The sequence below is a fragment of the Gymnoscopelus microlampas genome, assembly GCF_963454915.1.
Source record: "Gymnoscopelus microlampas genome assembly, chromosome: 2".
Taxonomy (NCBI): domain Eukaryota; kingdom Metazoa; phylum Chordata; class Actinopteri; order Myctophiformes; family Myctophidae; genus Gymnoscopelus; species Gymnoscopelus microlampas.
This window is the reverse complement of record NC_139939.1, coordinates 44,738,553-44,754,304: the sequence shown is the minus strand read 5'-3', so window position 1 is coordinate 44,754,304 and position 15,752 is coordinate 44,738,553. Positions and strand designations below refer to the sequence as shown.

General features: G+C 41.7%; 1 protein-coding gene across 1 annotated transcript; it reads right to left on the bottom strand.

The window, feature by feature from the left end:
• Nucleotides 1-2,579: 2,579 nt before the first annotated feature.
• Nucleotides 2,580-13,952, bottom strand: LOC311035445 (mitochondrial glycine transporter B-like). The gene is made up of 8 exons (XM_084043645.1): nt 13,573-13,952; nt 11,671-11,782; nt 9,249-9,373; nt 7,915-7,999; nt 7,390-7,575; nt 6,772-6,940; nt 6,045-6,208; nt 2,580-4,810 (listed from the first exon to the last, which is right to left on the bottom strand). Exons 2-8 carry the CDS (start codon nt 11,683-11,685, stop codon nt 4,688-4,690), a joined length of 867 nt encoding a protein of 288 aa, XP_083899771.1. The 5' UTR covers nt 11,686-11,782; nt 13,573-13,952; the 3' UTR covers nt 2,580-4,687.
• Nucleotides 13,953-15,752: the final 1,800 nt, after the last annotated feature.

Sequence of the window (15,752 nt, the reverse complement as noted above, 5' to 3'; positions counted from 1 at the left end):
AATCACTGCTCTACAGCAAATAACTCACAACAATACAATATGCCCTGAGCCAAGCTACCCACATGCTGTCCATCAATGCCACTAACTTTTACACTACCAAGGAAAACTAAATGTTTTTATACTCCTAATTGAAAAAGTGATTCTGTCAAGTGGACTATACCCTTGTTTTAGGTCCGTTGTCAATTGTCCCAAATTCCAGGAAGTGACGAAGTATTAGTTTATTTTATGACTGTATTCAGGGGACACCAGGGGATTGGATTGTATTGTATAAGAGACATGACCATATTCATAATAATGATCAGATCACATGCACAAGATAACTCATTGTAAATGTATAATGCCCCCTGTATAAAATCTTAGACAAGACCAATGACCAATTTGCTATGTACAGTGAGAAAGAACATAATGAAAAGCCTGGATGCATCATTGACAACATTTATAACTTTTTGATTTTTGAATGATTAGGAATAACAATATCTACTTTCAAATTACTAGTAGGTTAATATTAAGTGGGCAGGTGCTGGTACTAATAAAAGATAGATAGTCTAATGCTCCCAAAGTTATCTATCACCAATGACATACAACTTTGTAAGGATTATAGCAGTTATGTGCAGTACTATCTTTTATCTGTTCGGCACCTGCACCAAATTATGGTCTAGCTGAGCTCTATTGCACCGTATTGACAACTTGCACAAATTAGTTTTTTCCCCATAGATATTTCCCATTTGTTTAAGAATCTTTTGTATCTGTCCATTTCAGGGTCACATGTCCACAACCATTTGCAACCAGTGTTCTCTTTTCATTGTATTTAGTCGTGTGGATAGCTCTAAAACTGTGGTGGAGTTATGTGCAGAAAACAGGGATAGTAATATGAAGAACAATACTATTCACTGTGTATCACATGTCCAAAACATCTCACAATGTGTCCCAATTGTGAGCTTGTAGATGTAGATTGTCCATTTTCGGCATGCGAAACCAGAGCGCAATGATGAAGCCTATATGAATTACAGCAATCCCCCTAATAATAATACAATAAAAAACAGTAGTTAGCAGTACAAGGAAACTGAAATGTCAAACACAAAGAGTAATAAATCTATGGGGGACATTGTCACACGTTTGTTTGACCATGAAGATAGGTTGGTTATGGTATCCATAGCAGTAAGCATCATGGGTCACCCATCTATTATAACTATACTTTTATATCTAGGATGAAAAACAAACCACGGTACAAAAATTAAACTTTTATTGACTTTAAAAAACAACAGGCACAGTGTCTGCCTGTGCAAACACATGCACAGACAAAATATCCACAACAATGACCATATACAGTAGTCACGCCAACAGATCAACAAGCACTATTAGAAATGATATGATCAGAAATGCCAGGTCAAAATGTCAATGTTTGAAGTATAGCGCACACATTAGTTTGGCACAGCAAAGTAAGACAGACATAAGCTGATACAAATGAACTTTCACAGTAGGCCTACTGTCAGCCACTCTTCATCTCTAACCATCCTCATTCACTAGCCTCAATGGGGCCTTGGTTCACACAATAACATAATGTGCATCTATTGCTAAAGTGCATTCAATGCTCAACAAGACACAGTGATGTGTCCCAAAGTAGACTCCAACGCTATGAGACCCAAAATCATGCCAGACATTGGGGAGGTAATCAATAGCTGCACCTATCACGAACACCATAGCCATTCTCATTAGAAATATTGTGCGCTAAGGAACTTTCTTCTTTTTGTCTCTCAGCACAGTGTTAGCGAACATTGGCCCATTCATTTTGGTAAGCATGTCATACTGTATGTCACCTAAACAACCAAAAACGACATGATGGAACAGAGCATGTAAGTGACTTATGTTAAAAAAAAATCTAGGAAGACTGCAGAGGGTGCATAATGTTAAATATCCCATTTTTTTCATCATCGGGGGGGAGGGTCGGGGGGGTAAACACTGCTACTTTTCAACATAACACATCTTTCTAACATAATAAATATCCATAGTCGATGGCACACTATACAATCTACATAAAAATAGGTCTCATCTCTATATATTCAGTAACTATATACAAAACTATGGAAATTAGAACCATGTCCCATGATACCACAATAAAAGACTCACATAGCGGCTTAATACAATAGTAATGCTTCATGTATAGGCTTATTGTAAAGGAAATATGTTAACAGGATGTTCTTAAATGTTAATCTATGTAGTCTCTCCAGGATTTTGCCATTTTGTTTCATAAGAACTAGTGCACATTGTACCAATCCCTCCAATATTAGTAAAAACAATTCTATCCCACCATCAGAATATTTGTTTTGAAATCAAAAACACGAACTTTGCAACTTGCGCTGCATATTATGATAATGTTGCTGCAAATTGGTTACAGTACTCTCAACAATCCTGATGAGACTGTTGTGCCATGAAATTCCTGAATAGCTTTTAGCTGCATTTTCTGGGCCCAGATGAGATCGACTATCATTGATGATTAGAAAGCACATCTGGTTTTATATTACATTTCATCACAAATGCACCATGGCTGTACACAGGGTTTAAATTGGCATTGGTTATGGAAGTGTTGTAAGAATGGCTTTATAGTGATCACTGAAATTGATAAGCCAAACCTCACCCTGTATTTCACAATGCACAGCTGGTGATTGTCTCTAAGCTTGAAAGAAAGCTTTACGTAAATAAATATAAGTCATTGTGAGAGTGAGAAACAACAATAAATCTGATGCAAGCTTCATAAATATGGCACAAGCCAGAGATGTGCATGCCCCTCTCCGTCTCTGGTGTACTTTATCAATATACTTTGGTCACCTCAACTGATACTCCAAAAGGTTACAGCAGGTTGAGTGTCACCTTGGAGATGCAAGATTTTGACATTTTGGCCAAAATCCAATAACCAATTAATTGCATGGTCGATACCGATATTGCAATACAAGTTTCCAGTAGGGTTTACCTTATACCTGTTACACAGTAACTGTGACTCTTGGTGCAGATGCGGCCTTCAAAAAAAAAGAGGGCATTCTTGCCTGATTTATTGGGCCAACTGATGCACATATTAGTTTAAACACTACTGTAAATGTAGTAAAAAAAAAAAAAAGATGCAACATTTATTTATACTTTTTCCAAACTTGTATTTGTTCTACAGGTCAACCCTTTTGAAAGGTTCCTCAGAAAACACTGATTGAGTCTGGAGCCTTCAATCATTACAAAAGCTTTTTTCAGCTTCACATTCAAATAAATATCATAAAATAAATTATTGGCTAAAAATATCTGGATTATTTTTCAGATACAAATTTTACAGATATTGCATTTTTAAGTAAATATCGGCCAATACTGATATAATGAATGATTAATTGTGCATCCCGTTACCATATCAAAGTAAGCTATATTTCCATGAAAAGCAGCAGTAGCTTCTGTTAGCATGTTACTGGAGTTGTAGGAGAAGGGACATGGTCACTTCACAGCAGTGAGGGAGTGTTACTTCAGGTCAACACAGTTATTAGAGTGTATCAGGTGTTACATCAATCTCACACAAACACGCAGAGGAATATTTTCACGCACATTGTACATACAGACCATAGACGCATAGTCACACAGGCACAGAACTTTCACTTATCACTCCTTTTAACCAATTCTACTCAAACAACTTGTTGTCTTCACGACTAAGATTTATACTTATTTGCGCACCGGTGTAGCACACCAAAAATAGAAGATCTACAAGCTCACAATGCGGCATGGCATCAGAGCATGTGAGCGGAGCTGGAGCGGCGTGGGACAATTGTTCGCGTTAGCGGGGGGGGGGTTTAGAAAAAGGTAGGAGCGAACTTGGAGCGAGGACCGCCGGCCACTCCAAGCCATGCCGGTCGGGGCCGTGCACCACATGTTTTGAGCATGCCCGCTCGCACGGACAAACACAACAAAATCCTCAATACTGCAACAGAAGTGCAGAGCGCACGTCCCTGATCAAGATTTCATTCAAATGCCTCTGAAATCCACACCGAATATATTTATGTTTGAAACGCAAGTGACGTGTTTTGGCTGAACCACTACACTCGCTAGGCGAGTCCCCCTCTCTATCTCTTGAACTTGGTGATTAATCATTAACCCACTGGATTTAATATTGTCCGTCTTATTAAAAAAAAAAAGACAATGCCTACATGAAAAGGAAACTTGGATGGCGTGTTTTGCATCATAGTTGCTGTCCATTTAGGCTCTCTACACACTGATGGGGACGCATTTGTGCCAATAAAGGAAGTGTTTCGGACATGCAGCAAAATACCTGTGATTTTTTTTTTTTGCTGCTGAGCGAGTAGAGTGCAAATCAAGGCGAGCGACGTAGCGGGGGTGGGAAGCAACATGAGCGGATAGCGAGCGTGACAACAGCCCCCTGGAGCGGCATTTCCCCCGCTCAGATCCGCTCACATGCTCCGCACGGCATGATGCGTTTTGAGTGAGTAGATCTGCTATTTTCAGTGCACGACACCACACACAACAAAGTACAGCATATCAAGCCCTTTAGTATTCCAGGAGTGCAAGATAACGGTCTATGATATGCGTTTTTTCATAAGGAATTCCATATCATATCCACACTTTCCTCTCACATAGGGAATTTTATATGATATGCATAACATTGACCTTCTTATTTCCTTCAACCTGCTGCTCACGTTTCTCTTCAGGACTTGAGGCCCATGCGAGCCATAAGCTGCTCGTAGATAGTCCAGGCCATGGCAGCCATCAGAGTTCGCCGTAGAGACCTGGGCACAGCCCCTCGGAAGAACCCGCCCAGGCCATTCTCCTGAGGAGGAGGAGGAGGTGTTCAGTATGTTAGAGATGCACAGATGTCATTTTATTTTGCTGCTTACAATTAGGAACTTGCCAAGACTAGTCTCACATACTGTAGCCAGGGCCCAAGAGTTTTAATCTAACTTTTAATCCCTATCCGAGTGGCTCAGATTTGGATTTTGGATAGTTTCAAACCAAAAAAACTGGATTGGGATCACTTTGATATCTTAGCTGAGATCATAGATTACCTCAGCAAACCGTATGTCAATGAGAAATATATGTTTACTTTGATTAATCAAATAATATATTTAACACCCAAAATCCAAATCTGATCCACTCGGCTAGGGATTAAACCTTTTGAACTCTTGGGCCCAGAGGATAAGAGATCTCCGCCTAGCGATATGTTTAGGGTAATCTAAATTCAATGTAAGGGCTAGAACAGTGGAGAATCCCTCTGCTAACAAACATATGCCTACTGCTTTGAATACCAATCCTGATAACGTTTTTTTGATTGATTTAATACTTTAACACAGGGGTCTTCAACGTTTTCAGCCCAAGGACCCCCTAGCTGAGAGAGAGAGAGATGAAGCAGGGACCCCCTCTATATTGTATAAAATTGTGTTTCAGATTCAACTTTTTTTGTTTACTTGGCCTGCTCTTTTTTTCCCTCTACACCAAACACCTCTTTGCCAAAAATAGCAGATCTGCAAGCTCACAACGCCTCGCAGCGCGAGGCGTTGAGAGCTTGTAGATCTGCTATTTTTGGCTAAAGTTCTCCTCAGAAAGGGGATGCTAGGGTTCAAGTGGTTAAGGTAAAAAAAAACATCATATCATATCACACATTTGGCGGACCCCCTGTAGTAACTGAGGATCCCCTCGGGGTCCCGGACCCCCTGTTGAAGACCCCTGCTTTAACAGTTTGCAAAAACAAGGCACGTGGCACAGATGTATACAAAAGAATGCTAAAAGGATAACCCACGTAAACCCTCAGGGCTTGTTTCCATTAAGGTCATGTGTGCTGCTCACGTGTATGACATTTAAAGACAAAAAATAATTCCAATGTGAAGGATGCTCTAAAGTCTTTGCATAGGACCTGCAATGCAATCGTTTGTAAAATCTCCAATTTGTTCCCAGTTTTAGCCCCTAGATTAAATTTAGATGTCACCTATACGCGAGAATATGCCAAGACCAGCCGCCGATCTACCACAGCTATTTGGTGAAAATTTGGAAAAAAGATGAGCCCTCACCTTGTAGATGTAGCGTACCGCATTTATAGTGTTCCAGTGGGAAGGGCTGACTTGGATGTGGGTCTTTACTACATCTGCGGGTTGGGTGACCACGGAGGCCAAGATGCCAGCCACCACGCCACAGCTGAAGTTCACCAGCGGAGCAAAACTGGCTGAACTGACGTCTGAAGAAGAAACACCAACAGTCAGAGCCAAGTTACATAATAAAGGTCCTCATTCCACACCAGGGGCCTTTTTTGTGTGGGATTAAGGCGCCCGGAAACACACAGCAAAAATGATATAGCAACGTAATTTTTATTCGGAATGAGGTCGTTTTTTTTACGGCAAAGGCATTAACCTACATGAATAGTTTTGATGTGAAATATTCAGCAACGATTTTCATATTGTTTATTCATCAAGCCCCCCCGTGTGTAAAGACCTGGAGCTGCATTAGATAAAGAGGTACGATTTTTGCCCAAGATTCCATAAAACATAATCTGTTGCTTTGTGGGCACCCTCATTAAGATATTTTAAATACATTATATAATTGACAGTAGGGACATTTACAAATTGTAAAAAAGTAATAATTGATAGAATAATCGCGAAGAAAATAATCGGCAGTTGCCTCGATGTCAATGTTGCTTTAACAATTTCTATGGTAGTGTAGCCATAATAACCGTGTGGCCTGCTTCCTAGTGTTCCAGAATGCTAGACATAACTCTGCCTGGTGCTGCTGAGTGTTGCTCACCCTGAGGCAGGGACCTCTTGGCTTGGCTGTAGAACATGAAATAGATGCCAGAGAACGGAGCGTCTCGGAGCAGTGTGGCAGTCAGTCCTGAGAAGAGAGCCCTGATGCCTTCTGTGTCATAGACACTCCGCATAGCACCCGTCACACTCGTATAATTATACCGGCCACTCTGAAATACAACACATAACGAAATGTACATGAAGCAGGAGAAACATTCAATCTCGTTACAACTCACTCATTTATTAACTTGCACAGACACACACAGTCGGCATCAAATAATTTGTCTAACTAGAATCACCCCATTATCCAACCAGCACACACAAATGGGTAGACCATTGACCACATACAGTAGCTGAGTGCCAACAATGCAACACTGACATCTATTGTGTCAGGACAAATTAAAATCAAAACAAACAATGACCACAGCACAGCATCCATTATAACTCATACAGTTAGGCATTAGTTCAACAATCAGACATACTGCAGGTCTCTCTATCACCATTTTCTCATGCTTAATTTACACTCTGCATATGAAGGTGTGTCTCACTGCAAATAGCAGATCTACAAGCTGAAATTAAGTATTTGTCCCACATTAATCTGAAGGAGTAATTCTCTCACCTCAAAGCGAGTTTTGATGACAGTGACGGGGAGCATGAAGACCCCTGCCACAGTCCTGGCCCCAGCCCCCAGCAGAATATCCTCGCCAGCGTTTGGCACCCGGCCCCGGTCCAGGAATAAGTGCTGCTTTAGGGAGTGTAAGCTGCTGAAGTAGATGCCCACACCGGGTATGCAGCGCACTAATGACTGAGCAGAGAGGACAAAGGGTGACATTTCAACCACTAGATACTGTATATACATACAATTTATGCTTGCTCACTACACAAATATTACTAGTTACTGGTATCACTAAGTGTGGAACCAAGCAATGTGCATCATCTACACCAGTGGTTCTCAAACCTTTTCAAGTCAAGGACCCCAAAATTAATATGTATTTGGCCACGAACCCCCATCTGAAAAGATTTTGTTCCAGGGACCTCCATTACATCCCGTCCATTCCATTCCATTTGTACACTCTCTAGAGTTACAACAACAGGATAAATTAACACTGAGGATTTTACTTTGTAAGTGAAACTGGATACTTACTGGAGAAACTCCCTTCCACAGACTGAAAACGTTCTCTGTTCTAATGACGTTGACGAAAACGGCAAACATCCCCACCTTTGGTGCACTATGGGAGGAGTTGGAAGAATGTTAGAGAGGCATATGAAGTCCATACACATTACAAACTCTAACCCACACATAAAAATTCATCCTGTACACAAAATCACACACACAACACCATATCCAGTGGCTGACTGACACACAGAAAGACGTAATTAGCAGTACTTTAAAGAAGGGTGTAAAAAAAAACATTGTTCTGACATCCATTTTTGTTTCTTAAAAAAGGTAGGGTAAGTTTTTGGTTAAAAAGGTTATGACATTGATATTAACTAAAGAAAATCAAATGTCCAAGGGAGTCAACCAACCCAGGCAACTGGCTGCTTGTAGGCTAGTCTATATATTTTCATTAAGGAAGACTAACATGTCAATCTAGTGCGTAGTCTGTTGAGCGTAAGGTTCGCTGCTCAATCCTCAGAAGTAACTGAGTTATTTCCAAAGAGCAGCCGCATCGCGTTTTTCTGTGCGACCCCATCTGTGCGTAAGGGATTGCTTGTACGCATGAGTGCTTGTATTTTTAAGGATTTAGCATGTTGCTTGTGCCGTTGTTATAGTTGAGCACTGTTATGCAACTTTGTCATTGTCCTATGACTCTCTCTCTCTCTCTGGTCTAATAGACCTCCTGGTGCGGAAATGCATAGTATGCGGAATTCTGTATTTATTATAATGCAAATTAACCAATAATATGCCAATGTTTTTCTTGAGACTCATTTCAGAGGTAAAGGATTCCTCCCAGCCCAAGATTTCTTAATAATTCTGTTTGCTGTTGACATTTCTATTTCTAGTGCCTGTCCTTAAATAACATAATTGCAGAGTAATGGCTTGTGAACACGACTATTTGTATGCTGCTGGTGTGACTAATTGCTTTGTGTGGGACATAAACACAGCCTGGCACTGCCCAGAGATTTTATTCAAGCACTGTCTGTGTCTGTGTCTGTGTCTGTGTGTGTGTGTGTGTGTGTGTGTGTGTGTGTGTGTGTGTGTGTGTGTGTGTGTGTGTGTGTGTGTACGCGCGCGCACACATGATGTGCAGTATGCATCATGTGTGTGTGTGTGTGTGTGTGTGTGTGTGTGTGTGTGTGTGTGTGTGTGTGTGTGTGTGTGTGTGTGTGTGTGTGTGTGCGCGCGCGCACACACGATGTGCAGTATGCATCATGTGTGCCCAGAGAAAATTATGTTTTAAAAGGTAAGGTGCTAGTTATAAAGACAAGAGTGATAAACATGTGTTTTTGAAGATCATGCATGTCCCACACACATACCCTGGCTGCCTGTTGTTCTGCACGGTCTGCAGGCGTGTCTTGACCAAATCCAGAGGCTGGAAGAGCAACGTAGAGCAGGCGCCGCTCAGGGAGCCACTCATAAAGGCTTTTAGAGCTGGATGAGCCTGAGGACACAGAGAGAGAGAGAGTGAGAGTGAGAGTGCTGAGCATATAGACAGGAGAAAGCCTGATTTATACTTTGGCATACGACAGTGTTGCAAGCTGAAAATGGCCAATCTACAAGCCCACAATGTGCTGCTCGCCGCTATTTGACAAGTATAAGTTAAGCATAAGAAGAGTGATGAGAAGAGAGTTATGAAAGGATTGATTAGTTACACTGAAGGAAATATGATGCATATTTGGTGTCAAACTTGTGCCTTTTCAATACAATACAGAGACTCAGGAGAACTTCCAAAAAAAATACAACCGAAAGCACAAAAAAGTGAAATCCATACGCAAATAATGCAGTATATCATGGACACAAAAAGAGAATCAATATCAATAGAATAACCAAAAAGATAAGTGTGATCAACCATGGTCCCTCCAACAATTTGTGCATCAATGCAAATGTGTATGGAAACATGGTTGTTTCAACATAAAGGCAGGAGGCAGTAAACATAACACATAATCCAGTGGAAGATGATGCAGATGTGCAGAGACACATTATCACACAATGTTAACGACACAAACACGCACGCACACAGCAGCATGCCTCATGGACAAACCGTGTGCATGGACGGGAGACAAGACATAAACATGGACAGACATGAGAGGCAGATGCTAAATATAGCTGGATTGAGACGAGTGAAACAACACAATCGTGACATAAATGGAGCAATGGGGGGATGTTGACTGTTGATGGCAAACAACAATGAGCACAAATACAGCAGTCTATAAATCAATTTTGCTTGATGATCACACATAAAGTAGCATACATATACAGTACTACTTTATGTAGGAGATACCCGCCAGTCCTGTTACTGTACTCTCTCTCACGCACACTCACTCACACAGGTTTATAATACAAATTAAATGCAAGTTAATTTGAACACAGGTCCATCTCCCCTACCTTCCCTAAATAGCCAGAAGCTCTGGCTGAAGAATCCTGTTTTGCTTGCATCTTGCCCTCTTCGCTACAAAGAGTATAGTATAGAATAACCCTCCACCTCTCTCTCCCTTCCTCCTCTCTGTCGACACATAATGGCTTACTCCTGCTTTTTCTCCTCCCTCCCCCTTCTGCAGTCAAAGCAGAGGCTTAATCCACACAGGCTTTTTTCTATTGGTTTCCATTGCTATCTGAAGCAATGGATCACAACTGAATTTAGCTCTTGCCCCCATAAAATGTAAACGGCTGATTCTGCCTCTGTGAAAGGGCACAAGTCATCGGCGGGGTATGCAGTGCATCAGTACATCTGGACAGCAACTGTGTGGTTCTAGAAGTGTTTACTGTTTATTCCAGACATCAAGTGGGCTCAAACACAGCTGAATCATTTTAACGAATATCTCATACAAAATCTGATACGCTTACTGGCCATTTTAAAGCATTGACAGCCAATCAATGGCATGAAGGCTGGAACATGTCAAGTCAATCAAGCAACATTTCCATCACGCCCTCGAGGCCAGTTTGAAAAGGAAGCCATGGCAACCAGTAGTAAGAAACCAATGAGAAGCCACCAGATAATTGGTTTGGCGTCACTTCCAAGGCTTCCAGTGGTTTTCAGGTGTTACGCAACAGCATATTTTTGTCCATTTGGCAGGGTACGTCACAGTGACTGTAACACTTGCCTCGAGTTCCATGTGAACGACTGAGCTGGCTTACACAGCTAAAATTTTGATTGTGGACCTCATTTTGCACCTTTTTCTTTTTACCAGTTAAATGAACACTCAGATTTCCTTTTCTGCCTAATACACATTGTTTTGCTTTCAGTTTACCTACTGCGTATCTCATTAAAGAACTGGCTTACGTGCCAGGTCTGTCTGTTGAGGTCAACAAACAAACACAAAATGTTTTTTTCTTTTGTTCGGGTGACCTCTTCTATTAAAAAAATCTGCTTGGCAGGTACAATGGTGAAAGTAGCCACTGACAACTTCTTTTCAAAATGGATTCCTTCAAAACAGTTTCCTTCCCTGACTGTACCTCTATTTTACCCATCCTTTGTCTGACAGGCTGATAGGTTGGAATACAATTTCAGAATTATTTTATTTATTTATTAATTTATGTCTTTAGTGGGGAGGCAAATGAGAGTCCGTGGCAGCCTGGAAACTAGACGAATCTGCCAGAGCTATAAAAGAAAATTGGGTTATTAGTCTAGCAATGCCAGGCTAAGTCAGTGGCAGCATGTTACTCTACTTTATTGTTATAAACACTCAATAACAGAACACATATTTATGAAACAATTGTAACAATTGTAATGTTACTTACCGTTGCAAACTCCATTATTTAGGTGGATGATGGGGCCTGGGGATGCACCCTGTGGTGTGGGGGATGTGTCCTGTGACTGTGCAGATTTTGAAGCGGTAGTTTTCAACTCCAACTAAAGTTAAAACAAGGGAAGCAAATTGTGAATCGCAAGCCTCATAAAGGTAATCATGTACCCGGCTGGACAGGCTTCAGTATGTCCAAACTTCTCACCCACACCAAGCCTTGGCAGCATACATCACACAGCACACATCAGCATGTACTATCACCCCCACCCAGCATGAACAACTGCACCGGCTTCCTGTTAAAAGTTCTGCATCTATTACAAACTCCTCCTTCTCACCTACAAATATCGCAACACCCTGGCTCCTCAGTACCTGGGCAGGTCTCCTCCATAAACGCACTCTGTCACGGAACCTGCGGTTCACAGACTTGGACCTCCTCTCTATTCCCCAAAACAAGCAAGCGGACCTTGGGGGACAGAGCCTTCAGTGTGGCAGCCCCCCAACCAGTGGAACTCTCTCCCAATGGACATTTGCCATGCTCCAACACTGGACTCTTTTAAGGCTGCCTTGAAAAGACACCTATTCTCTAAGGCTTATGGCAAATAGTTGTTTGTTTTGTTTGGTTAGCAGAAAGTCTGATAAATGAATGCTGATAGAAAAAAACAGAAAACTATTATAGTTGTCAACACTGAGTCCAGGGACCCACAGGGGTCCTTGAGGGGGTTCGACCCACTGGCTCGTCCATTAGGCTGAATATACTGTACAGTAGTTCAGTGGTTCTTTAAGTGGGGTCGTCCGAGGACCTCCAGGGTTCCTTGGAGGGGGTTCCAAGCTTAATTGTTGATAGTTACAGTAGGAACCAAAATGGACCATTAACAGATGTGCCCACTCCCAGAGTTAAGTTAGTTATCATGCATTGCACACCAGAACCAAGGGGTCCTTGGGAGGAATTAACGTCAATTATCATAGCGTCACAATCATTTTAATCATTTTAACCACTTTAACCATATTTTATATTGGCTATTTAAAATTAGCAGATCTACAAGCTCATAGCACTCCTTATGTATATCTGCTATTTTTGAAAAGTCCCAAAATATGTTTTTAGATGGGGGTCCGCGGCCAAATACATATACTTTTGGGGGTCCTTGACATGAAAAGGTTTGAGCACCACTGCTCTATGGTACCGACCATAGAGTTATAATATGTCGGTACCGACCTGTCACCTACTGTACAGCTAGCTGTCATGCTGGGCTGCAGATAGCTCTGGTTCAGAGCGTTAGTGAGTTCCCTCTAACGCTCTGGAAGACCCCTCGCTCTGCGCATGTACAAGGAATTCCACTGTCCTGCCAGCGTTCAACTATAGTGAAAATAAACAAAACCATTTCGCTACTCACCGAAGCAAAGGCTGTTTTGTGTTGTTGAGGGTCTATTCTCGGAATGCGCAAGCCTTTCAGCACCCCACCTACTCTGTAAAATACACTTTTTGGGCAGAAAATAAAATATGTCAGCGAAACTGAAATTATTCGTATTTACTCCACAGTGCCCTCTACATTTTGGTTAATGGTAAGTTCAAATCCCCCAGATCGGTAGAGGCACTGTGGAGTAAATACAAATAATGTCCGTCTCGCTGACATATTTTATTTTCTGCCCAAAAAGTGTATTTTAAAGAGTAGGTGGGGTGCTGAGAGGCTTGCGCATTCCGAGAATAGACTTTCAACAACACAAAACAGCCTTTGCTTCGGTGATTAGCAAAATGGTTTTGTTTATTTTCACTATAGTTGAACGCTGGCAGGACAGTGGAATTCCTTGTACATGCGCAGAGCGAGGGGTCTTCCAGAGCGTTAGAGGGAACTCACTAACGCTCTGAACCAGAGCTAGGCTGCAGACAGTCTCATCTTACCTGACTTTATGTGATGGTCACTCCTTTGGGGATGAAGAGCATCATTTTGTTGAACACCAAAGCAAAGTCTTTGAAATGAAGACGCCGTTGACTCGTTTAGGCCAGAGGAACAACTTTATGTCTTTAGCCTCGGAAGCTACTAGCACATAGCTACAGAGCTAACCAGCAAGTTAGCCACTTTAGCTTGGTTCCTCCTGACTTTCGGCTTTAGACAGCGGTGTCTTATGGTAATAATAAAACAACACAAGTGTTATTTCAACATGCTCTCACGGAAGTTTAACGCCTTCGTCCTTGTCTTGTTTTCCTGCCGCTGACTTTGTGTGAAGAAGCCTGACGTTACAATTCAAGGAAAGTAATATATCATCTCCAGTGGCAGCACTGTCACTGATGGTGCTGGGTGATAAACTCCGCCCAAGTCCCGCCCACCTGCACGCACGTGGACACTGGACAAGCATACACGCACGCGCACGCACGCACACACACACACACACACACACACACACACACACACACACACACACACACACACACACACACACACTGGCCGGACTTAAACGATCTGTGCTTCTGAGCTGAAGTTACCTTGGAGTGGGTTAGTGGGTAGGGTCTACCTCTGAGGGGATGGCTGTCACCTCAGAGGACTTATCTGACCCCAGTATCTCTGTCAGAGCAACTATGACTGTGTTGTGGAACGGAACACCAACAACTTCCACTGACCGAGGTCGCCTCCTATTGGCACAACAGCAAACAGCAAAGGCAACATTGGACTGAACTGAGACTGAGACTGCAAGGAAAAACTGCTTGTCTCCCTGCTATGGACCATTATGTCTCCCACTCTGTGTTCAAAAAATTGCCATAGATGAGTGCATTGTTGTCTTTACTCGGAAAGCAAGGTTGCAGGTTTTACCATCTAAACTTAATCTTTCCATCTGGTTTCCAGGCAACCATGCTCCGAGTCCTCACTGTATAGGCCTACATCATGGTCATGAGCAAATAGCTGAAATGATGTCCCACATCTTAAAAATACAGGGGAATACAAGGGACTCTACATAAAGGCATGCCAGAATACTGGATTTGATATAAAAACGATATCTCTTCCATTTTCAGGTCCTCCATCATGCTATATAAGTGTTCTACTGTGAAGCCGAGCATGTTTAGCCTGTGTAATGATGATTCTGTGTTCTCTAAAATTTCAGCTAACACCCCTGATGTCATTGTTGTTAATGAAAACCATAGGGAGGTGTTTATTCTCGAGATCGGCTGTACTTTTGATTGCAGCTTATGAGGAAGCCTTCCTAACCAAAGTGCTAAAATATCATCAGCTGGAGCAGACCATCTCACAGTTAGGCTGTGAAACTTTTGGTTTGCATCTGTAGTTGTCAAAGTTGGTAGTGAGGGGCCTTCAAATGGCCGGCCTCACCAAAAGGAGGGCCAACAGTTAGCAAGGTACTGCTCAATATCAGCTATTATAGGAAGCCGCTCAATTTGGAGGAGGCATTGTTTCCTTTACCCATGATTGATGTCTGCTGTGTTTGACAAGTATGCCAACATTGTAACAATGTAACAACATGTAACAATGTTCTGCCTTAATGCTTAGGCACTTTGTACCTGGCTGTTTTCTGACTGCACTGGCAGTGTTAATGTCCTTTGTGCAAGCCATTCTTGTATTTCTGTTTATGTGGACATAAATACATATTTCAAATGTGTGTGCGTGTGTGTAAAAAAGCACAACTTGCAACTTGGGCTTGGCTTGAAGCGCAAAGGGCGTAAGTGACATTTTCAGAATTTTACAGGAGAGTCTGTCTTTGATTGTAGCCTATATTTGATTTTTTGATTAAAAACAACACAAAGAAATGTAATTGAAAAAACAACTTAATTGTAGCCTAATCTGTATAAAAGTATAGATTGCTGAAATATTTTGTTTTTAATTAGGCGAAACAATTACAATCAATGAAAAGCTCTCCTGTAAAATTCTGAAAATGTCACTTATGCCCTTTGTACTCGATATATTATAGATGCAGATGTTTGTTGGTTAAGTTTACAAGTTCACATATACAGTATGCTACTTATGTTAGAATGATGTTTAGGTTTTATGTTTACCTGGTATCCACTTTACATGATTTTGTCTGACCATGCCCTGTTGTTGGTTGATAGGGTTCATCCGATTATGCACTTACATC

Bases quoted from the DNA above. Each gene is read 5' to 3' on its own strand.
- LOC311035445 (XM_084043645.1), bottom strand. The intron at 6,209-6,771 runs GTGAGCAACACT...TTTCTTCTTCAG, and splicing joins CAAGAGGTCCCTGCCTCAGG to ACGTCAGTTCAGCCAGTTTT. The intron at 4,811-6,044 runs GTGAGGGCTCAT...CCTCCTCCTCAG, and splicing joins CGGTACGCTACATCTACAAG to GAGAATGGCCTGGGCGGGTT.